The 22,921-nt window shown below is 54.0% G+C and overlaps 1 protein-coding gene across 1 annotated transcript in view; it reads left to right on the forward strand.

Moving 5' to 3' along the window:
* Positions 1–22,921, forward strand: part of CACNA2D4 (calcium channel, voltage-dependent, alpha 2/delta subunit 4) — a 119,749-nt gene that overhangs the window by 36,139 nt on the left and 60,689 nt on the right. Inside the window, exons 6-18 of the mRNA XM_012647455.1 lie at positions 2,592–2,652; positions 3,287–3,437; positions 5,050–5,124; positions 5,995–6,084; positions 6,162–6,275; positions 6,761–6,839; positions 8,166–8,299; positions 11,817–11,894; positions 12,583–12,663; positions 13,224–13,298; positions 16,498–16,584; positions 17,161–17,232; positions 22,312–22,373. Of these exons, the coding sequence (XP_012502909.1) occupies positions 2,592–2,652; positions 3,287–3,437; positions 5,050–5,124; positions 5,995–6,084; positions 6,162–6,275; positions 6,761–6,839; positions 8,166–8,299; positions 11,817–11,894; positions 12,583–12,663; positions 13,224–13,298; positions 16,498–16,584; positions 17,161–17,232; positions 22,312–22,373 (1,159 nt within the window). The remainder of the gene's footprint in view (positions 1–2,591; positions 2,653–3,286; positions 3,438–5,049; positions 5,125–5,994; positions 6,085–6,161; positions 6,276–6,760; positions 6,840–8,165; positions 8,300–11,816; positions 11,895–12,582; positions 12,664–13,223; positions 13,299–16,497; positions 16,585–17,160; positions 17,233–22,311; positions 22,374–22,921) is intronic.

Genomic DNA, 22,921 nt, shown 5'->3' on the forward strand with positions numbered 1-22,921 from the left:
GGGGGGGCGGCATTCCTTATAAGTGACCAGGTCTTTCCTTTTACTATTTTTAGAATTCTCTCTTTGTCTTTGATTTTTGACAATTTGACTATAATGTGTCATGGAGAAGATCTTTTTGAATTGTATCTCCTCTGAGCTTCCTGTATTCGAGTGTCTAAATCTCTCTTCTTAGTTAATAAAGGACTTTAGAACTTCTGTGCTTCCATCTCCTTCCCCCATCCTGACTTCCATTCTATTGTCATCTAATATTTCAAAATTTTCATCCCAACAAATGAGACACTATTATTGTTATGTGATATTTTAAATATTGCTTGTTTGGAATTAACCACTTGTTTTCCATTTTAGTTGTTCACTATTCCTTCATATGTCTCAGGCTGTCTTTCCCAGGTCATTTTCCTTCTTCTTGAAGTAAACCCTCCAGAAGTTCCTTTACAGTGGGGCTTTTGGTGATAAACTGCTTCAGTTTGTGATTACCTACAAATGTTTTCCTTTATCCTCATTCTTAAAGGATAGTTTTGCTGGGAATGCAATTCTAAATTGGTTCTTTTTCTCTCAACATTGTAAAATTGTTTTTCCATTGTCTTTTGGCTTCCATTGATATTGAGAAAATCTGCTGTCAGTTTAACTACTGTTCCTTTGTGTGTGTTTTGGTCTTTCTGGCTGATTTCAGGATATATATTTATTTATTTTGCATTTAAAGTTCTGCAGTTTCACTACTATGTGTCTATACGGAATATTTTTTTATTTATCCTGCTTGGGATATATTGTGTTTCCTGGATCTGTAAAGCTGTGTTATTTTAAAATCAGTTCTAGAACAGTTGCCAACATCATCTCTTTAACCATTGTCTTTCCTTCATGCTCTCCCTTTTCTCTTTCTCTTTCTGTGTCTCCAGTCAGATGTGTATTAGACCTTCTAATTCTAGCTTCAACAGGATTCTGGATAAATCCTTCAAATGTATAAATTTTCTTTTTACCTATGAATAATCTACTATCCACTGAATGTATTTTTTCAACCTAAACATTTTTTTATTTTTAAAACTTCCATAATTTTAAGACTGTTTCTTCATTCCCGATCATTTCTTGTTGTATGTTCCTCTTTGTGTTGTATATCCTTCTCATGCATACCTAACTTATATCATGCATTTGGCAGTTTGGACATCTGTAATTCTTGGGAAGATAAATCTATGGCTCTTGATTCTGCTGCCTCTCACTTATAGGGGCCTGCTCCTTATGGATTTGGTAATTTTTGCTTGTGAGGCCATACTGCTTATAATCTGAGGGAATCTAATAGGCCTGAGTTGGGAGTCCTCAGGAGGATTCACTTATGTTTCTGCTTGGGCTGGAAGGTACCTTCATCCAGGGCAACCAAAACCCTCTTCTAAGGTTTTAATTCAGAGCCAGGAACCTCAGATTCAGCTTCTCCTCCTCATTGCTGTTTTAAGCATCAAATCCCTCCCCCACCATGCTGCTATAAGAATGTAGTCTTTGGAAGGCCCCACTTCTCTCAGCAACTCTCAGGTCTAGGTCAGGCTTGTGGTGCTCAAGCTCCCACCACACCGCACTGCCGTGGTGCTGGTCCTGCTCCTCACCTTCAAGGCCTCCGCTGCTGGCTTTCTGGCCCACACCCTTCACCTTGAGACTCTGTTGTCATTTGTTTGGTTTTGAAGGCATGATCTCTGAAAACCTCTCCTACCTTTGAGAGACCAGCAATGCCTCAAAGGGTATGTGTCATCTGAAGTCTAATTGCTATGGCATAGAAAGGTCCCTTGGAGCTTCTAAACATTCTTGATACTGCCACATTTTTCTTCTATCCCAAGCACAGCATATTATAATTTCACCTGTTATTTTTAATCTTCTTATTTTGAACCTACTATTCTCAATCATGAAAGTTTTTTCAAATAGAGATTCTATTGTGGATTATGACAGTGTTTTCTATGCTTTGTGAGGATTTATACACATTTTTAAAATTTGATGAATAGGACAAAATCTACCCCAGCACTCTGCTAGTGGGTCAAAGCAAGATCTTTCCTACTTATTCATTTGTTCTTTCATTTAGGTAACAGACATTAATTGAGCATCTACTCTGCTAGGTGCTTGGAATCCCTCACCTCAAGGAGCTTATAGTCCTGTAGCCAAATCATTTCTCACAGTCCAGCCAACACGAAGGATCTTGAGTGCTCATGAGTTTAACCTCCTTACGGGCAGTGGGCTGGAAGTCAGAGCACTTGCCTCTCTCAACACTTTGTCCACACTTTGCTGGGTGGGGAAGGGGTGTTAAACATCACACCTTCCCAAAGCTTCCCCTTCCACTATTCGATATGAGGTTTAGTTTCACAAATAAGTCTCAGGCACCACCTATGGGTCCTAGCTGTGAAAGTACCCCCATCTCTGGATCTGTGCAGTTTAGATGGTAGGTGTCTCCTTGCCTGCTGCCTCAGTTTACAGGGTGTGTTCCAGTGGTCCGCACCCTGCTGCCCAGGTCCAAAGCTGTTCTGCCTTGGGGGTCATGGCCATTCTGGGAGTCAGCACCCAGACATGGGTCTGGGGAAGCCTCAACAAACCAGTAAAAGAACCAGCCTTTATTTCCCCAGGTATAAAATGGACGCCTGACGAGAATGGAGTCATTACCTTTGACTGCCGAAACCGCGGCTGGTAAGAGCTCACAGGGGAAAGGTCTCCGGTCCTGACATTTGTCCTATCGCTGTCGGGTTTTGCCCAGTTCTCTTTCAATCCCTGCCCCTCCCCACCACCACTCAAGGCCTTCGGCATGTAGAACCTTGATCCGACACAGAGTGGGAAAAGTTGCCAGCTACATTCCTGCCTTCTTCCCTCTACCACTGCCCTTGCCCCAGGACTGATTATGTTTGTCTTTCCCAGCCCAAACCTCCTTCCAGAACACTGAGCTGTCTCCAAATCAACCTACTATTAGGCTCTCCTCTTGGTCGACACCCCTCTTCTGGCAGATTTGTGACGGAATCTAATAGTGGACTCCAGCTCTCTCCCTTCCCTTGGGGACCTCAGCTGGTCTAAATCAGAGAGGACAAGAGTTACCCTCAGGGTTTAGCCCACTAGGCAGGCACATTCCCAGCTATTGCCACCCAATGGCTTCAGAACTGTGTTGAGTGGTTATGGGACACGATACAGCCTGACATGGATGGGGCATGGACCTGAGTTTTGGGCACACTTGAGCCAGGATCTGAATAGAGATAACTGGAGACTCGGGCAGGCGGTGGCTCTGGCTATGGTTTTCCCCCATCTTGGGCCTGTCTCTTTCTATCTGCTGAAGGTACATCCAAGCTGCTACTTCTCCCAAGGACATAGTGATTTTGGTGGATGTGAGTGGCAGTATGAAGGGGCTGAGGATGACCATTGCCAAACACACGGTCTCCACCATCCTGGACACCCTAGGAGAGAACGACTTTGTTAATATCATCGCGGTAAATATGCCTTCCTGTTCTAGAATAGCTCGCACTTGCTCTAGAAAAACCTTTCCTCCGCCCACACCAGAATGACTTACACGTACAGCCACTTGATGCTTCCTATTGTGGACGATTCTTTCCTCTAAAGCTGAGGCTCCTTCCTAACCCAGGGTCCATGGTCTGCCCAAGCTTGGGCTTCGAGAGGTCCCTGAAGTTTCTGAAATCATATGTGAAATGTGTGCCTCCATTTTTCTGTGTCCATATCTTTCATCAATTTCTCAGAGGAGTCTGGGACCCAGCAAAGGTTAAGAAGCACTGGCCTGAGTGAGCTCCCACTTCACCCCGCCCCAGCCCCGTGCTCTTGACAAGCCCCGTTGCTGGCCCACTCTCCACTCTGCTGTTGGAGGAGTGCAGCTGGGGATTCTTCCACATCCTTTATCACACCAAACCCAGACACCCTAGGAGACAGGAGCAATAAAGAAGAAAGAAAAGGGGAGGTACAAGTTAGGAAAATGCTTTAAAATGCAGCAGAAGAGTGGGTCAGTTCAGCCCCCTAAGGAGGCAGAGTTGACAGTTACCTTGGGGGTATCCTTTTGAAGCACAGCTAATCCAAGTTTTCTCCACAAGTCTGTCAGGTTGCTGACAATTCTTAACTTTCATGAAATTCACTTATTTGGTAAAGAAATACCGAGATGAAATTGTCTGACTTCAAAATGATCGTGCTGGGGCACAAACGCCCCCATCCCAGAGCGGCTCACCTGCCCCTGCAGCTCACCCACCATGGCCCTCCGTGCTGGCCTCCTCCCCACCCTGGTCCCTGACCTGCGGCAGGGACAGCACAGCCACGGAAAACAGGTCCCCCCTCCACAGGAGTGGGACAGTGCTTGTCCCTCAAAGCCTGCACAGCTTCCCTCCCGCCTCCCTGCCCAGCACCTCCAGCTGGTGGGGGAGTCACCATCGGGGACATTCCCTCCCAACGTTCTCCCAGCACGTGCGTGCGGTTCTGCTGCGCTGTCACCACCATCTCCCCTTTCTGCCCCTTTGTGCAAGCGGCAAGCGGATTAGGGACATCTCAAAGATTTCTGTTTTAACTATGGGGAAGCAGGGTGACTAAGAATAGGGCAGTAATACGCATTTTTCTCCCTACGCCCACCCCCTGGTGATAGCTAAGGACCCTCTTTGTTGATGCAGGCAAAAAGAAAAAGGCACAGTCTCTAATCCCCCCACCCAGGCATGGTGGGGAGGGGTCTGCCCATGGCAGGCTCTGGGGGTCTGGAAGAAGACATCTCCTCTGGTCTTGGGGGCAGAGAGCAAAGGAATTCTGCCAGTGACTGCAGGTTCTCCACAAGCCCTGGGAGATGGGTGTCACTCCGGCAGCCAACGGAAAAGATGCCCCAAGACCAGGGTTTGAGGGAGGATTTTTAGAGTTAAAGCCCTGTTGTTCTCTCCACTTCCTTCTCTCTACCTGAAAAAATTGCAAGAAGTGTTGAGTGCCCCAGGATGATATTACAGGTGCCTTGGTGACCTGCGCCCCGGAATCCCCCGTGAGCTGCCGGAGCTTCTTTGCTGGGTCCTGACTCCCCAGACTGACCTGTTTGTTCTCTCACCTCCCCCACTGCGGCAACGGCAGTACAACGAGTACGTCCATTACATCGAGCCTTGTTTCAAAGGGATCCTCGTCCAGGCGGATCGAGACAACCGAGAGGTGAGTGTCGCCTGTGGCCTGGTGCTTCTGCGCCCCTGCCCCTGCCAGGGTGGGGGAGTCTGTGCAGACGGCCTCCACAGCCCCCGTCATTCCCTGCACGGTGCTTGGGCCGGGGGCAGAGCGAGTGGGCGGTCCCACAGGCACACGCACCCAGGAAACCGCCAGGGCGTGCAGCGGCTTGTCCGAGCAGAGCGTGAGCAGGTAGAGACCTCACAGCTAAGGGAATCTCACGCATTCAGACCGGTTTTTCACTGTGTGGACTATCCAGGACTCGGTTTCCTCCTTTGCCTCCCACCCGGGCCTTTCTGTTATGCCAGTCTTCACGAGGAGTTCCCCGAAAGGAGGACAAATTCAAACCCATTGGGTTGAGTCCTTTCCTCTGGTAAGAGACCAAGGAGGAGAGGACACGGCAACCATTTCCGAAGGGAGATTTTGCATGTCACAGGCCTCTCCCTCTGAGACTGAGGCATTGAGGTTTGACTTCCTCTGAAGCCCAGCCTCAGTCCCTGGGACCTCCACAGCTTCTGCTATGAAACGCGCACCCCTGCTGCAGCCTGGATGCTGAGGTCAAGGTCGTCCCTGCCCATGTCCCTGGACTGTCCTCCCCTGCTCTGGCTGGACTCACACTCGGCACTTCCTGCCAGTGGTGGGCCTGGGTCTATGCCCAGCCATTCACGCTCTCTCGGTTTATCTTGGGGGCCTCTGAGAAACATCCACTGTCGGGGTCCAGCCCATGACGTTGGCTGCGTCCTGAGATATGGGCCCTGCAGGCGTGTTCCCCCGGGCAGCAGCCCCACCCGGCCTCCTAAGCTGAGGCCAGAGGGGAAGGCCCCTGGCCACTGATGCTCCTCCTCACCTTGCCCATGGCAGCATTTCAAGCAGCTGGTGGACGAGCTGATGGTCAAAGGAGTGGGGGTCGTGAACCCAGCCCTGAGCGAAGCCTTCGAGATCCTGCAGCAGGTACTGCAGCGGACGACAGGGGCCGGGCGGACGAGGCAACGCGGCCTGCGGTCACGGGGCTGCCCTTCCCCACACAGTTCCAAGAGGCCAGGCAAGGCAGTCTCTGCAACCAGGCCATCATGCTGATCACCGACGGGGCCGTGGAGGACTACGAGCCAGTGTTCAAGAAGTACAACTGGCCAGATCGCAAGGTGACTCTCCCGGTGGAGGTCGAGCTGGGAGGGACGCTTCTCCCACTGCCGGGGGAGAGTTCTGCTCCTGCTGTGGTAGGGTGACCAGTGGGGCCCCAAAAGGACAACCCCATATTCAAATGTCCTTTCCCGTTAGACCCACTCATAAACTCAGATAAGTCCTGTTTGGTGTTCCAAAACTATGGCGACCCTAGGCACAGAGGCCTGGTGTGAGTGGCTTCAGAGGAAGGGATCGGACGTGGCTCTGAGCATCAGAGCTGTGGGCCGTGAGCTCCGCCCCGCGCCCACCCCACGGCCACCACAGCCTGGTGAGCCGCGTTGCTGCCCGGGCCTCCCTGCAGGGTCCTCTCTGATCGAAAGGGAGTGAGATTGGGGAAGCCAAAGACTGAAATGCGCCGGACCCAACGTCTAGGACTCACATAAGTGATGTTAACACCACTCGCGGCCAGTACGGCTGCTGAGCACATCCGTGTCTTGCGGGTCAGGTCCGAGTGTTCACGTACCTCATTGGGAGAGAAGTGACTTTTGCCGACCGCATGAAGGGGATCGCGTGCAGCAACAAAGGTAAGTGCCGGCTAGCGGAGGCCTCGCAGCCTTCCCTGAGCATGGGGTGGCATTACCCGGCCACCCAGAGGTGCTGAGCCGAGCTGAGCACAGGCTCCTGCGTGGGGCCCTGCAGAGGGACGGCCCGTGGACAGCGGCAGCCTCGCCCTCCTCCTCAGTTGGAAAAAGCAAGACGGGATGTAGGTTTCTCCATAAAGCCTTGGCAAACGCTGGATCGCTCCTGCAGGGACTCTAAGTCATACAGTCACCTGAAACGAACATTAGAGGTCATCTGTCTAGAGTTTGCACAAGGGAGAAGAACTGTCACTTCAGATAAAGGCTTATACGAAACCACAATGTAGAAAACAGGGCGAGGCGGGTGGCCGGCATTTTTCGCATAAGCTTGGTCTAACCTCCCGCCCCTATTCCTCCTGTGGCAAATTAGCCACTGACGCTAGTTCCGCTCCCAGGCGAAAACAGAGGGTCACCGCTTTCTTCGAAATAATGTTTTGTGTGCAAACAGTCTTCCTCTCTCTCTGACCAGAACCCGAGACCATCTTGTCCCTGTTATTCAACAGAAACTCGTTGGGCACCTGCCAGGCTCCTGGCACTGCTCCCAGGCACTGGGGAATCTAGAGGGATCAGGGCAGACTCCGGGCCAGTCTTGCTCTGGGCGCTGCCCCGCAGGGGGACAGGGAGGGAGCCGCCAGTTCATACAACCTGCAACGTGCTGCAATGGCCGAGAGGCGTGGGCTGGTCAGGGCGCGGGGTGGGGGTGGAGGTGACTGGGAAGGGTGTAGCAGACAGAGGGAACAGCATGTTCCGAGGGTCTGGGACAAGGGGCAGGCCAGGAGCAGAGAGCGGCTGCGTTTCTCGGCGTGTGGCGTGAGCACTGTGGGAGTGGAGGGCTCGCATTCTGGCTCCCGTGAAGAGGCTGTGACACCCACCCCGTAACCTGCAGGGGCACAAAGATGGGGGGCAGGGGAGGAATCGCTGTCTCTGACTGGGTTGGCTGAAGACAGACCTCAGGCAGTCGCAGAAGGAGACTCGCTGGGGAGATGCCCTGTAGGGAGTGGGCAGCGCTGGGAGAGAAGCTGATCCCTAAGGTCCCCGCAGCTGGGCACCCGCTGCACCCACGGAGGTCTGGACGGAGGTCTGCAGGTGGAGCTGGGCAGGCCTTTGCCTCCCACTGGACTGCACCCCAGGGAGAGCGTGTAACCGGGGAAGCAGCGTCCTGGGGCCCAGGGCAGTCCCAGAGTGGGCTCGGCTGTAGCTGCGAGCCTGGGGCCCTGTTGGGGGTTCCCAGGGGAGCCCCTCCTTCCACACCCACGTGCCTTCCCCCGCCAGGCTACTACACACAGATCTCCACGCTGGCGGACGCCCAGGAGAATGTGATGGAGTACCTGCACGTGCTCAGCCGGCCCATGGTCATCAACCATGACCACGACATCACCTGGACGGAGGCCTACATGGACAGCAAGGTGCGAGGTGGCTCCTGGGCCTGGAGGGTGAGCGTAGTACCTCCTAGGACAAGTTCTCAGGTGGGGAGGGAAGCCGGTCCTCATTCCCCTCTGTCCCCAGACAGCCCCGGCCCCCCCACGGGCCCTGCCCAGGTACTGCCCAGGCACCCAGCAGGCCCCTCCCCAGCTGTTCCTCCCTGACCCCTGTCCTCACCCCTCCCACGTCCTTCTCTCCGCCCGCCATGGGATGAAGGAGTCAGATCTGTCGCTCGCCATCCTACAGCTTCACGGCGTGCCCTCCCTTCCCCGGGGCCTGCACTTTGAAAAGACTATAGGCAGCGATGACTGACACGAAGGGTTAGTGTCAAAGGCAGGACTTCAGATGAGACTTTTTGGGGAAGGAGGACCTTCCTTCCACTTCTCAAATCACTTCACATGAGCAGCCACCTCTTCCAAATGACACATCGGACTGGGATGCAGGGACTGCCAAGAGTGGCTTAAATAAGAGAGAAGCGTGTTTCTGCTTCGTGTGCACGAAGTCTAGGGGGCGTCCCAGTGCTGCCAAGAGCCCTCTGGCCACCAGGGGCCCAGGCTCCTTCCCCGTTGCTAGGATGTGGCCCTTGCCCTCCTGGCCCGCGTGGCTGGCAGAACCCCAGTCAACTGAAACCACACCGTATGCTGCAGGTTGGTGGGAGGGGAGGGGTGCACTCCACTCCTTCGGAGGAAACCTCCAGGAGGAGTCTTCCGGGACACAGACGTGTGCGCCTCACTGGCCAGAACTTAGTCCCATGCCGACTCCTAGTGACAGGAGCCTGAGAACGCAAGGTTCGGCCTTTCTCCTGACCTGCTCTGCGTCCGAGCACACACTCTCCCTGTTAATAGCAGATAGGAGCCATCCCGCCGAATTGGGCAGAAAAGCTCATTAATCTACTTTAAAGGGGCTCAGCCAATAAGGTCACGCCCAAGAGATGTCGTCCAGCTATCACCAACTGCTGCTGCCAAAGCTGGTGCTCGGAAGGGACAAGTCTGCCTCACTCGGGCAGGTTGCGCCTCTCCTTGTCCAGGTGTTCATGTTCAGGTCGATGAGCGAGCTGGGGGAGGGCGGGAGGAGGGAATCTTCTTTGATCTCGTCTTCCCGCGCACCGTGTCTCTCGCTCCTCAGTCTCTTCCATTCTTCCCTCCCTCCGCGGCCCTCCCACAGGCGCCTCACGCACCGCCCGGCACAGCCACAGAGGGGCCGCGTCTGCGGTGCACACTGTGTGCGCCTCCCTCAAGTGCGAGCTTGAAAGCGAAGGCTCTCAGAGCCCCATCAGAGGAGCCTGCCCTGGCTAGCGATGGCCACGCCTGCCAGCGGTGGTCTGGAGTGTCCGGATGTGTGTTTTGCAGAAGGGACAGGGAAGGCAAAGCCTTGATTGCCTGTAACCCTATAAAGCGATGTCAGACGTGCCATGCCAGGTCCTCCTCAGCATTTCATGGACAGCCCGGCCTCCCGGTCTCTTCTTCCCTCCATGCCCACAGAGGAGGTCACAGTTTTATCTTCACTTTAAAAGGGACGCCTGTCCCTCCATTAGAAACCCCTCAGTCCCTGAATCTCCTCTTTCTTCCTCCTTCCCTCTCCTTGTCCCTGACTTAGCAGGCAAGGGTCACCTGCAGATCTCCTGCACCCACTTCTGGACCTGTGAGTTGAGGATGTTACTGCCCTGAGCCCAGGGCAGGTGTCCCCACCCGCACGGATGTCCAGAGACAAGAGTGCAAGGAGGGCTGTGCTGTGCCGAAGCGCTCGGGTGTGAGACGAGTCCTGAGGGACAGTGGGGTGGGGGCTGCTGCCCTGGGGAGGCAGAGAAGGCCCCTCTGGCCTCCTGGCCCCCCACTCGGGAAGGAGACTTGAAAGCCTCCATCCAGCCCGTCGGGATATGTCTGAGCTCAGAAAAACAATCAGACGTCATTGTGGTTCAGTTCCAGAAACCTTACTTCACACTCCAAACTGAAAGCTCAGGTGAGGGGGGCAGGACCTTGGTGGTCAAAGTGCCTCCTTCTCCAGGGAAGTTCTGCAGTTCTGCAGCGCGGCAACCTCCTTTAGTTGATCTCAAGGAAGGTCAGACTTGTTAATGGAAAAAAACAAACTCTGTAAAATAATGTAAAGAGGTTTATTCTGAGCCAATGTGAGTGACCATGGCCCGGGGATATGCAGACCCAAGAAGCCTTGGTCCCAGGCAGCTGGATTACCATTTGGTGTTATGTATTTCGGGAGATAGGAATTGCAGGCGAAATCATAAATCAATACATGGAAGGTATTCATTGGTTTGGCCCCAAAAAGCGCCACATCTTGAAGCCGCATGGTGAGGGGGTGGGGAGAAGGGGGGTTACAAGTCATAGGTGGGTTTGGAGATTCTTTAACCAGCAATTGGTTGAGAGAATTAAGCTTTGTCTAAGAACGTGGAGTCAGGAGGAAGAAATGCCTAAGTTAAGACATGAATTCTGCTGATCACAGAGTGAGCTGAGACCCGCCCACTCAAGTGCTCTGTTAAGCGCGCTGATGGCCTGCAGACGCCACTTGGCCTTCACCCTGCATGGCCCTAGGTCCTCTTCATAATTTGGTATCTTACTGCCACAAGCAGTCTGTTTCGTCAGTCTTATGATCCCTATTTTAACATTAATGCTGGTCAGTTGTGTCTAAACTCCAAAACGGAGGGGGTATAACGAGACATGTCCAACCTTCCTTCCCTTCATGGCCAGGAACTCAGTTTTAAGACTTTTCTGGGGTCCCCTTGGCCAAGAGGGGGTCCATTCAGCCAGTGAGGGGCTTAGAGTTGTAATTTTAGCACCTGGAACACACCTGTACGCACACTTTCCAGGAGGCTGTCTTTGCTACAGAGTGGGGGGCACATGCAGAGCCCCTTCCACGGCAGCTGGAGGAGCTGGCGCCGTGGGCTCAGGGGGTCAGGTGGTCCAGGCTGCTGGGATGATTCTGGCCCTCGTGCTGTGCACGGAGAGGGGGCTTTGGGTCTGTCCAGCGTGGGTTAGGGTGGCCGTGAGGCAGAATACAGCTACCCCACGGCTGCCTCACACTGCAGTTCCTCCGCAGGTGCGTGTGTTTGCGGGGTGGGGTGGGGGGTCTCGATCAAGGTCTCCTTTGTCTTAGCTGGTCTGGGCTACAGTCATAGCAACTCCTATCAGAGGTTTTGTATCAGAGGTTTCTGGGAAGCTTGCTGTAAAAAGCCTCTTTGCTCTGGGCAGGCGCAGATGGGCCTGTCGCTTGGGTTCACGCTCGTCCTTGGCCTGGCCAAGATGAGACAGCTTAGTGAGCACCCTTGGGAGCAGGGCGGTGGGCTCAGGACTCAGCTGAGTGAAGTTGGCCTGGTCCTCCATCTCCAGCATTGCTGCCAGCTCTCCGTGTGCAGAGAAGGGAACCCTCATTTGGGATTCCTGACGCCAGCGACCGTGGGTTCCCTGCAACGTGCGCTCTGAGCAGGCCGAGCCGCCAGGCCAGGCAGCGCCCTCTGACCCTGCTCTCCCCGCCCCCCCCCGCCCCCGGCAGCTCTTCACCTCACAGGCCCAGAGCCTGACGCTCCTCACCACCGTGGCCATGCCGGTCTTCAGCAAAAAGAATGAAACCGTGAGTGGTTGCTCCCTGAGAGGGGGCGGGGGGGTTAGAACCTGGGGCCACTGCCGGCATCTTCGGACCAGTTGTGCTGGACTCGGCCGAGGTCGGAGCCACCGTGGTGGGGTTGAGTGCAGAGTCCCTGTCCCAGGCTAGCTATGTCAGCATCTCTTGGTCGGGGTGGGGCTGGGGTCACTCTGCTCTTGGGGACATGAGACTAGGTGTCGCCTGCCAAGCTGTCTGCAAAACCACACTTAACCTGCCAAGTCGAGCAGACGGACTTGTTCGTAAAGGCCTCAGTGAGGGAGTTTCTAGAGCCTTCCATCGTCCCCTGGCCAGGAAACATTCCATTATAGGACCCGTGTGCTTCAGTGCCCCGTGAGTGACGGGCCCTAGGATCCCACACTTCGGCCTCTGCTGCGAAGATTAATATTTCATTCAACTTTGTATTTCATTTAAATATTACAACTTAAATATTAATACCAGGCATTAATCTTCCCAGCAGCTGAGATTGCTCCTGGGGCCTCTTCTGATAGGTTATAGATTTTTATTCCAGGGAGCTCAGCCTCAACTCTAATTGCAGAGGAAGGATCACTTAACGCCTAAGTGGCTTCCTCTTCTGGGCTCTGGACAGGCCCAGGGTCCACTCTGGCCTCACCCTGAGGGACTGCGTCTGCCCTGACCCTAGTGATTTTCCTTCCAGCGATCCCATGGCATTCTCCTGGGCGTGGTGGGCTCCGATGTGACCCTGAGAGAGCTGATGAAGCTGGCGCCTCGCTACAAGGTGAGCCTGGGTCTGGTCTCTGAGGGGGTCACAGGCTCCCCAGGATCCGCCCCCGGGCTCAGCGCCCTCTCTCCAGGCAGCGGTGGCCAGGCCACTGGCCTGGGATGGGACCCCTCCATCAGCCTCCAGGGAGGTGCAGGTGTTACGTATGGGAACAGCAGCGTGTGCCCCTGGGTCCCTTTGCCACCACGAGCTAGGACTTGTTCTGTGGCCTTCAGCAAGTTCCTTCCCTGCCCAGTGCCTCAGTTTCTCAGTCCTCTCCTCTGTGCTGCACAGTCCTGTTTGGAGACTGAGATTACATCGTCAAAGCACCTAGAGCGTGTGGCGGGAGAGAGGTCAGGGACGATGCACATTCCTATGGTTGCTAGACACAGTAGCGTTTGGAAAGGACTTCACAATCCAAGCATAGGAGCGCGGCGCGGGCTCAGTTAGGTTCCTGTGTGAAACACTCACTGCTGTGAGCTGCTGCCTCTCGCCATCCTGTGGCCCCAAACCGCTTCCCAACTCTAGTCACCCAGCACAAACCACAGACCTGATGTCCCTCCGTCCTGACTTCGCAGCTTGGTGTGCACGGCTATGCCTTTCTGAACACTAACAACGGCTACCTCCTCTCACATCCGGACCTCCGACCCTTGGTAGGTACCGATCTTCGCCTTGGGGTCCTCACTGCGTGGAATTTGGGGGCGGCTCACAAAAACAGCCGAAGCCAGGAACACACACTGGGCTCCATTTTGGAACCCAGTGGACAATACGAGAAAAAAATGAATTTGACTCATGGTCCCTGTTTGCAAATTGGTTATAATCTAGCAGAAGACACCCAGCAACTGACGAACAGACCGAGAGCGCATATGAAGTGTGCGGTTTCCAGGCTAAGGAGCCCTGAGGGGCTGTCGTCTGTCACGGCCTCCGTGCTGTGCGGGCAGAGCTCCAGGGCCCCCGGGGGCTGTGAGCGGAGGGTTAGCCACGAAGCGGTGGGAGCCTCTCCGGGTGGGGCGGCGCCGAGTGTCCTGCCGCTCCCGGCTCTCTCCACCCTGGCGCGGCGGCCCAGGTCTTTTCGCCTGAGCGCAGCCGGGCAGCGGCTGGCTGGGGCAGAAAGGAGCCTGTTGCATCTAAAAGCTCTGCCCGGGCTCAGGACTGGACACGCACCTGGCACTGTCTGCGGTGATGATGGCCACACTGCTTGCTGTGATCGGCAGTGGGGTGGAGGGGGTTAAAGTCCCAGGGATGTCGCAGCCCCTTCCCCTCTACCGGTCTCATGGTGACTAGCAGGTGGCAGCCGAGGACAGTGGACAGTGAGCACCTTCTGGAGAGCTCACTATGGAGCTTGTTGACCCAGCTGTCATTTGGAAGAATCAGGCTAAGCCATGTCCCATTCGGTTTGGTTCAAATAGGTGCTGAGTGCCCACGAGGCAACTGATGGAGCTATTTGAGGCTGACTGGGGGGTCGGGGAAGAGAGACATCAGGGCACACCGGGAACCACTCTGCTTACTGGCGAGCGTCTGGGCCCTCAGCAGGCCCCTGTGATTCTGGGGGGCACAGCCCCGGTGCCAGCAGAATGGCTCACTAGGGACACAGTAATGACGCTAATATGGAGCTGCCGTGTGGAATTAAGGGGCACGGGTCAGAACCCCCCGTCTCCGTCTGTCCAGTCTCGCCGAACGCGAGGCCCCGGCCGGCACTGCGCACCCGGCCCTCCCGCACCACGTGGCGCCGTGGGTGCTGCAGAGGGAGTCGGTGGTCTGACTAAAGACATCAGACCCGCACAAATGAAAAGAGCAGAGAATGACATCACCACGCAAGAGAGGACGTGGCAAAGCCAACATGAGGAGATCTCTAAGGAAAGCACCCGCAGGAAAACGGTAGTTAAGTTTTAAAAGGAAAAATAATAGAAGAGACGCCCAAGAATGAACCAGAGGAAGGTCGAGCACTGCGCTTCCGGCCTGAGCCCTTCCGCGTCAGGGCCCAGAGCCGGGCAAGTAACCGAAGGGGCCACGGCTCTGACGTGAGGGGTTAAAAACGACCTTCCGGCAGCTGCAGGGTTTAGGAAATGGCGACGGGATGTTGAAGAAGCAGGTCCAGTGTCAGAGACGGCGGGACAGGGCTGTTCGGTGAGCCCGGGCACCAACAGGCCGAGAACCCAGGCACAAGCCGGCCGCGGGGAAAGGCAGACGCGGGGAAGGGGACCACAGACCTCCTGCACAGGCAGAAAGTACAGAGGACGCTTTCCCGAGAAAAGCAACCAAACCAAAAACTGGCAGAAGCAAGATCCACGACGACAGGGGACTCCAACCATCCAGGCGTCTGCTGGAGGCTTCATTCTGCGAAAAGTAGATGCTCTGATTAATTCTTTTTTTTTTTTTTTTTTGGAGACAGAGTCTCACTCTGTTGCCCAGGCTAGAGTGCCGTGGCATCATCCTAGCTCACAGCAACCTCAAACTCCTGGGCTCAAGTGATCCTTCTGCCTCAGCCTCCCGAGTAGCTGGGACTAATTTTTTCTATATATGTTTAGTTGTCCGATTAATTTCTTTCTATTTTTAGTAGAGACAGGGGTCTCGCTCTTGCTCAGGCTGGTTTCAAACTCCTGAGCTCAAACAATCCGCCCGCCTTGGCCTCCCAGAGTGCTAGGATTACAGGCGTGAGCCACCGCACCCGGCCTCTGATTACTTTTTAATTTACCTTGATGATAAACTACTCTCTTTCCTTTGTTGACAGGGTTACTAAACTAAACCTGGGAGGTGCTGCAGGCCTAATGGTGGCTAACTTGATATTTGTCTTGGCAGGAGGGAGGATGGCGGGGGAGAGAGAGAGAGAGGTGTCAGGGCCACTCAGGGTGTTGATCGATGGCTCTGTGTCAAGTGGGAGGGAGATCTTTATCAAGCACTGCAGATCTGTCCTTGTCTCTGTCCCTGCCTCTGTCCCTGCCTCTGTCCCATTCAAAAATTCTATCATACAGAAGGCAGATGCCATGAAGTCTGGAAGGTACGGCGAATACATTAAGTGGGAAAATTAGCATTCAGGAAGTATTCTTCTAAAACAATGGGCTGAACCTAACAAGACGAAATATATTAGGGAGGCATGGAAAGCTCCACAAATTACTCAATGCCCAAGCCTAAGACTGTGAAGACGGAATTTAGCAGCACATCCCACGAGGAAGACCAAGGGGTTTAACTGACCGAAATCTCCATCTGAGCCGCTGGGGCAGTGCAGCTGTCCGGGAGGTCCGGCAGGACCCCAGGCGGCAGTCAGAGCTGTGTGATGCTTCAGTCAAGGTCACACCCCTCACCACACCGGGCAGACCCCACCTGGAATGTTGGTTTTTGTCCCGGGAACCCCATTTCAGGAGTGACATTGAGAAGGTAGAGCACATTTAGAGGGAGTTGAAGCATCTGCAAACTGGGCGTGTTTAACTTGGAGAAGCGAAGTCTCAGGAGTGACGAGCGCCTGTAGCAATGTCAAGGGTTGTCAGGTGGAACGCAGCCCGTGTAGCTCTGGGGAAAGAACGAGGGTCAGTGGGTGAAAGCTACAGGGAGACAGAGTTCTGCTCCGTACGAGGAAGGAATTTCTAACAATCGGAGCTGTCCAAACTGTGAGAAGCTGACTCGCAAAACAGGGAGCTCCTTGTCACGGGCAATATTCAGAGGCCATGAGACCATCTGCCTCAAACGTCGGCAAGGGAAGCTCTGCACGGGGTGGAAGTTTGGCCGGATAACCTTAAGGAATCACTGCGATTCTTCAGTTTTACGAGTATACCCGGAAGACTGTGCAGAAGAGTCGAAACTTGAGCAGGGCCCTACGCTGACCTCATGTTTTTCTTCCTAACCTGCCCACTCCAGTACAGGGAGGGGAAGAAGCTGAAACCCAAGCCGAACTACAACAGTGTGGATCTCTCGGAAGTGGAGTGGGAAGACCGCGCCGAGACCGTGAGTAGGGCGGGTGGAGGGGCGGAGGGGCTAGTTTAGCTCTATATCCAGCTAACCGGGTCAGCCGCGCGGCTGGAAGCTTTGAGGCCACTCTGCTCCTCTTGGCATAGCAGCTCAGTCCCAGAGCCTCTGCAGGCCCAAGGCAGAAGCAATTCCTATAACGGGCAATTCTTTAACAACTGTAGAAATGTAACCGTGCCTTCCCGACTCACCAGGACTGCTGAGGCCGAGTGAGATCGTGGCTGTGAGCTAGAGTGTGAGTGTCAGGGTGTTTTAGCCCGGCTTTGGTTTCAGTGTCTCATCCTGGGGGAAGTTCTGTCTCAGCAATGTGACACCATGCACCCCAACACACAGGTCCCCTTTGGAGCACCACCTTGGTGAATCCCGGAATTATACACTAAGAGGAATCTGGAGTCAGGTCTATCTTCCTGCCTGGTTTTCCACTCAGAGGAAAAGGGAAGAACCAAAGGGATCCCCAGATCCTAGGGATCTCCTCTAATCTGGCTAGGAGCGCTCGATACCCTCCGCCCTCCCGCGTGCACCGAGGGATTGACAGTGTTGTCTTTCCTCCCAAAGCTGAGAACAGCCATGATCAACCGGGAGACGGGCTCTCTCTCCATGGACGTGAAGGTTCCGCTGGACAAAGGGGTAAGGAGCTGAGACGGAGGGCCAGGCTGTGGTCCCAGCGAGGTAGCGTCCCTGTTCATGGAGTGCTGGGGGGTGACGATGGACTTGGACTGAGTCCAGTTAGAGCCTAAGACTCTAGTGCTTGCCATGGCCCAGGGCTTAGTTAGCGAGCACGCCTGAAGCTGGGCGCCAGGAAACACCCGGCCAAGCAGCCGCATGCCTGCGCACCGCCGCGCGGCTCTCTGGAAACCGCCGAGCGAGGTGGCAGGCCAGCCGAGGCACTGACGACTCTTCTTTCTTCCTTGTGCCGCCTGCTGTTTGGCCCTTTTGTTGTTGATTATGGAAAGGGGAAAAGTGACAGCTAATTTTGCAGATTGTTAGCAGCTCTTGTAAAACATGTTATATGAGAAGAGGTTGAAAATACATTCCCTGTAGCTGATTTCCGTCCACTGTAACCACAGATAATCAAGCACCAACACCCTCAGATACCGTTCCTCTCTTTAATACCTGCCCGTCATTTCCAATACATCATTTCATCTTCTCACTTGGAAGGCTCCAACGTGTCTACCGAATCTGATTGTCCCTTGACATATTTACAAATGCCACCCGCTCCCGCACAGCCACCCCCGCCTCCTCCTCCTGTCGCCCATCTGCCTCAGCCGAAGGAACACGGCATCCGGCTGCAGCAATTAGACCCAAGTCCCTCCACAACACAGGCCTCCATGAAGCCAAACGAGAAAGCTTCGGGAAGGAAGGACAATGCCTGGCATGCCTGTTAGACCGTGGACCCGTGTCTGCCTTCCGTGGCATCTGCCTGGCTTTTTCTAAGTGCTGGGCTGAGCAAGGCCTCCGTCAGGCAGACGGGGCACTGTCAGCGATGTCAGGCCACTAGTGGCAGCTGCTGCTTCTCCCGATCCAAAGCAATCGAGGCTTCTTCCGTGTGCCCCCACCCTTACCCCAACCAGACTCCTGCTCGCATGCACACGGGAGCTCTCACCTGGCCCAGCCGAGCCAGAACATTTAAACTTTAATGAAAAATTTAACACGCACATGGCAGGCTGGGCGTGGTGGCTCACACCTGTACTCCCAGCACTCTGGGAGGCCAAAGTGGGAGGATCACTTGAAGCTAGGAGTTCTAGACCAGTCTGGGCAACATAGGGAGACCCCATCTGTACCAAAAAAAAAAATGCACACAGAGCACGGCACCCGGTTGGAGTACGGCTGCACTACATCCATGCCGACTGACCCGGCCGCTGCGGGTTCTCTTCCACCCTCTCCTCCCAGTGCCCGTCATCCCCGGGCTGCCTTCACATTTCTCAGAGCCACCAAGGCAGAGTCCTAACCAGATCCAGCGGTCTGGACTGCCCGTGAAACCTCTGCCCATCCCTTCAAAATTTGTTCATTGACGCTAGTAACACATTGAATATTTACAATTTCAACAAAGGCATCCTGATGTACGGGTGCTTCTACTTAAAGAAGTAGAGTGATGATGATGATGATGATGACCATCATGACATTTTATAGCACGTGGATGTTCACATCTTCCTACTACTAGTACTGCTGCTAATGACAGCGCAGCTAACATTTAGGGCCTGGGCTGAGCACTCCACAAGGACCAACTCCATTGAACACGCACAACCTATGAAGCAGGTCCTATCCTATCCCAGTTTTACGGCAAAGGTATTCAGAGAGGCTGAAAATCTGCCCGGGGTCACCAGGTGACAAATTGCAAAGCCCACGTGTATCTGCTCTCAACCATGCCGTGAAAGGCCTTTCCGCAGGACCGGCCCTGAGTTCTCAGCTCTGCGGCCTTAAAGATTTCCCAAAAGTCTCTTCAGTGCAGCGTTTCTGTTCCACCGCTGGCGGTCATCGTCTTCTCCTCTCCCTCTGCCCCGCGATGCACGACTCAGCGTTCTCCAGTCTTTCCTCTCCCTGCTGCCCTGCAGCAGCTCCCGAGCCCACTCTGCGTGTGCAGGACGCTTTGCTGGGTCTGGCCTCTGGCTGCTCTGATCCGCTGTGATCCACTCCTCCTCGATGCTGCCTTTCCTCCCTGCCGACTGCTCTGTCTCCCCCACGGGAGCGGCAGAGTCCGCGGCCACCCACCGCCTGCCTGCCATCGCTCCCAGCCCCGTCTCTCAGCCCAGTGGAGCATCTCGGTGAGCTCGGGCCTCAGCGGCAACCACCCTCAGGTCTAGTCTAAGCCGCGGAAGCACCGTTACAGCACTGCGAGAATGTCGGTCACCATTCCAGCCGTCCTCCTGGCACACGGTCACCTGCTCCATGGACTTCCCTGGGGATTTCTCAGGCATCCTTACTGCCCACGTTCAATTCAGACCTTCCTCCATCTTCCCCTTAACTCCAGACAGGCAGCTATGGTGGCGTTACCATGGACGGTGGTAGCGGCTTCAGCATAATTCAGAGCCAGACTCACGAACTCGGAAACCTGTGGGGCCAGGCAGGTCCTATTAAGAAATATGGGCCGGGCATGGTGGCTCACACCTGTAATCCTAGCTCTCTGGGAGGCCGAGGCGGGAGGATTGTTTGAGCTCAGGAGTTCGAAACCAGCCTGAGCAAGAGCGAGACCCCATCTCTACTAAAAATAGAAAAAAATTAATTGGACAACTAAAAATACATAGAAAAGATTAGCCAGGCATGGTGGCGCATGCCTGTAGTCCCAGCTACTCGGGAGGCTGAGGCAAGAGGATCACTTAAACCCAGAAGTCTGAGGTTGCTGTGAGCTAGGCTGACACCATGGCACTCACTCTAGTCAGGGCAACACAGCGAGACTCTGTCTCAAAAAAAAAAAATGTTCAAAGTACTTGAGCAGACACTTCATAAAAGAAGATATGCAAAGATGCTCAACATGATTAGTCATCAGGGAAATACAAATTAAAGCTACAAGATTCCATTTCGTACCCTTTACAATGGCTAAAATTTAAAAGACTAATAATGCCAAATGCTGGGAAGGATGTGGAGAAATTAGAACTCTCAGATATTGCTAGTGGGAACAAGAAATGGTAAAAACAACTTTGGGAAATTGTTTGGCAGTTTTTAAATGAAGGTAAATATATATTTACCATATGATCCAGCAATGTGTTTACCAAGAGAAATGAAAACACATGTCCATATGAAGACTTGTTCCAGTATGTTTATGGCAGCTTTATTCAGTCTGGCCCCAAACTAGAAACAACCCAAATATCCATCAATGGGTGATTGTAGAGGCAAACTGTGGTGTGTCCATACCATGGAACGCTCTCAGCAGCAGAAGGAACAAACCACTGAGACACACTACAGGGATGGATCTTTAAAACGTTGTGTTGAGCAGAAGAAGCCAGACGTAACAAAGAGCACGTACTCTAAGAACAATTTGCCTGCAGGGCGTGCGCAGAGGGGCAGGCAAAGAGACCGCAGAGGACGCCAAGCCCCCTGCCTTCACTGGGAGGTAATTCCATGGCTGTTATCAGGTATCAAAAAATCGTGTAATGTGTATCAAAACTAACTGAATGATACACTTAAGATCTGTGCATTTCACCCTTTTTTCAATTAAAAAAAAGGAGAGGCCGGGCGTGGTGGCTCACGCCTGTAATCCTAGCACTCTGGGAGGCCAAGGCAGGCGGATTGTTTGAGCTCAGGAGTTCGAAACCAGCCTGAGCAAGAGCAAGACCCCGTCTCTACTAAAAATAGAAAAAAATTAATCGGACAACTAAAAATACATAGAAAAAATTAGCCAGGCATGGTGGCGCATGCCTGTAGTCCCAGCTACTCGGGAGGCTGAGGCAGGAGGATCGCTCGAGCCCAGGAGTGTGAGGTTGCTGTGAGCTAGGCTGAGGCCACGGCACTCTAGCCCAGGCAACACAGTGAGATTCTGTCTCCAAAAAAAAAACAAAAAAAAAAAGAAGGAAAATATTCACAGTTCTGACGCTCAAGCCGGCCCCACCTTGGGTCACAGGGGCTCCCAACTCCCCCAGATGTCCCCCAGATGTCCCCCAGGACACCCGAGACTGATGCGATGGAGAGAAACTGCAGGGAGGTCTGGCAGAGGAGGCGGGAGGGCATTGTTAGAGGACAAGTCCAGTTTTGAGGACAGTGGTTTGATCTAAAGCCAGTTTCCTAGAGAAACAAAGCCTTTTTTTTTTTTTTTTTACGCCGTCCTCTCTCTGTGTGTTCCTTCCAACATCTCACTCCAATTTCCAAAATGAAAAGTCGGAAAGAAGTGAAGGGAATAAGAGCAGGTCCTGAGCCAGTGACAAAATGTGGCTTTCCCAATGACATGAGCTTTCATCAATGGGAGGACAATCCACAGAACTTCAGAGCCCAGAACACACGCTCGCAGCGGCCTTACGGGAGAGAGAGGCCACTGCTAGTCCTGATTCCGCGAGATGTCACGGCGCCTAGAGAAGTGCAGTCATTTGGCCGAGAGCGCACCACCTGGAAGCAGCTCAGCTGGGCCTCCATCCGGGTTGTCTGAGCCCGGCCATGGCCTTAGCCACTTTGTGCACCATCTGATGTCCCAATTTATATGAATTAAACTGGAGCCGAAGAGATGGCAGCTTTGAAGAAAAAGAAGTTGTACAGGGCGCTGCCCGGGCAGAAGTTACAGTGGAGGGCAGTGGTGCCCATTCTCCCTTGGCTATCTTCGGGGGCTGGGAGGCTGTCAGCAGACTGTATACACATGGGCTTAATTTTGGGCACCAACCGACGGCTTCCTTTCCGGCCCATGGGAACCCTGCAGTCACCACTGTCCATCTGCACTGCCGAACACGGTAGTCACTGGCCGCGTTGGCTGTCTCAATCTATGTGAACTAAAATGAACTGAAATTCGAAAATCCAGTTCCCCGGCAGCACATCTCAAGGGCTCCCTGCTGCACGTGGCGAGGGCCACCGTGACGGGCAGGCCTTGGTCCTTAAATCCAGGCCACCCGCAAAAGGCCGTGGTTTGCCGGCCCTTGCAGTGACCTGCCGTGGTGTCACTAGATGGGGCGTGTGGCGTCGGATCGGGGAGGGGCGGCAGGGACGCGCAGAGGCGGGGAAACCCCAAGGGCGTGGGGGGCAGGCAGCCGTTCTCCCCGGCAAGCACTCTTGCCTTGTCCGCTCTTTCAGAAGCGAGTTCTGTTCCTGACCAACGACTACTTCTTCACAGACATCAGTGACACGCCTTTCAGGTGAGGGACCCACGCTTTATTTGCAGTGGGGACGGGTGCGTGGACTGAAATACCAACAGCTCGTGTTCAGCTGGCCATTTTGTGGTAGCAGCAAAAGACCCAGGTCCGCATTCAGGAAACAAGGTGTAGACCAGCTTTGCCAGTGTAACTGAGTGCGCGGGCTCTGCAGCCACGCTGCCTGGGTTTGCACCCCAATTCCACCACCCACAGGCTGTGTGACCTCGGTCAAGTCATGTGACTGCTCCCTGCCGTGGATGCCTTGTCTGCACAGTGGGGCTAGCGGCGGCAGCTGCTTCCTGGCGGCGCTGCGAGCGTTAAATGACACAGTCCATTCCAAATGTCCAAGTTGTGGCTTCGTAAAAGATGAGAGGATCAAACTTGAAGATCTCTTAGGCTCTGTCCAACTGTGCAAACACTTGACTCTAGCCATCACACAGACTAGGAAACAAAGCGTCCCTACCTCCCGATCACCTCGTTTCTCCACGTGGCCCTGGTCCCTGGCCCCGAGTGCGCCTCAGAAGGCCTGAGGGATTTGGCGACACTGCCGG

The sequence above is a fragment of the Propithecus coquereli genome, unplaced genomic scaffold (assembly GCF_000956105.1).
Source record: "Propithecus coquereli isolate 6110/MARCELLA unplaced genomic scaffold, Pcoq_1.0 Scaffold269, whole genome shotgun sequence".
NCBI lineage: Eukaryota > Metazoa > Chordata > Mammalia > Primates > Indriidae > Propithecus > Propithecus coquereli.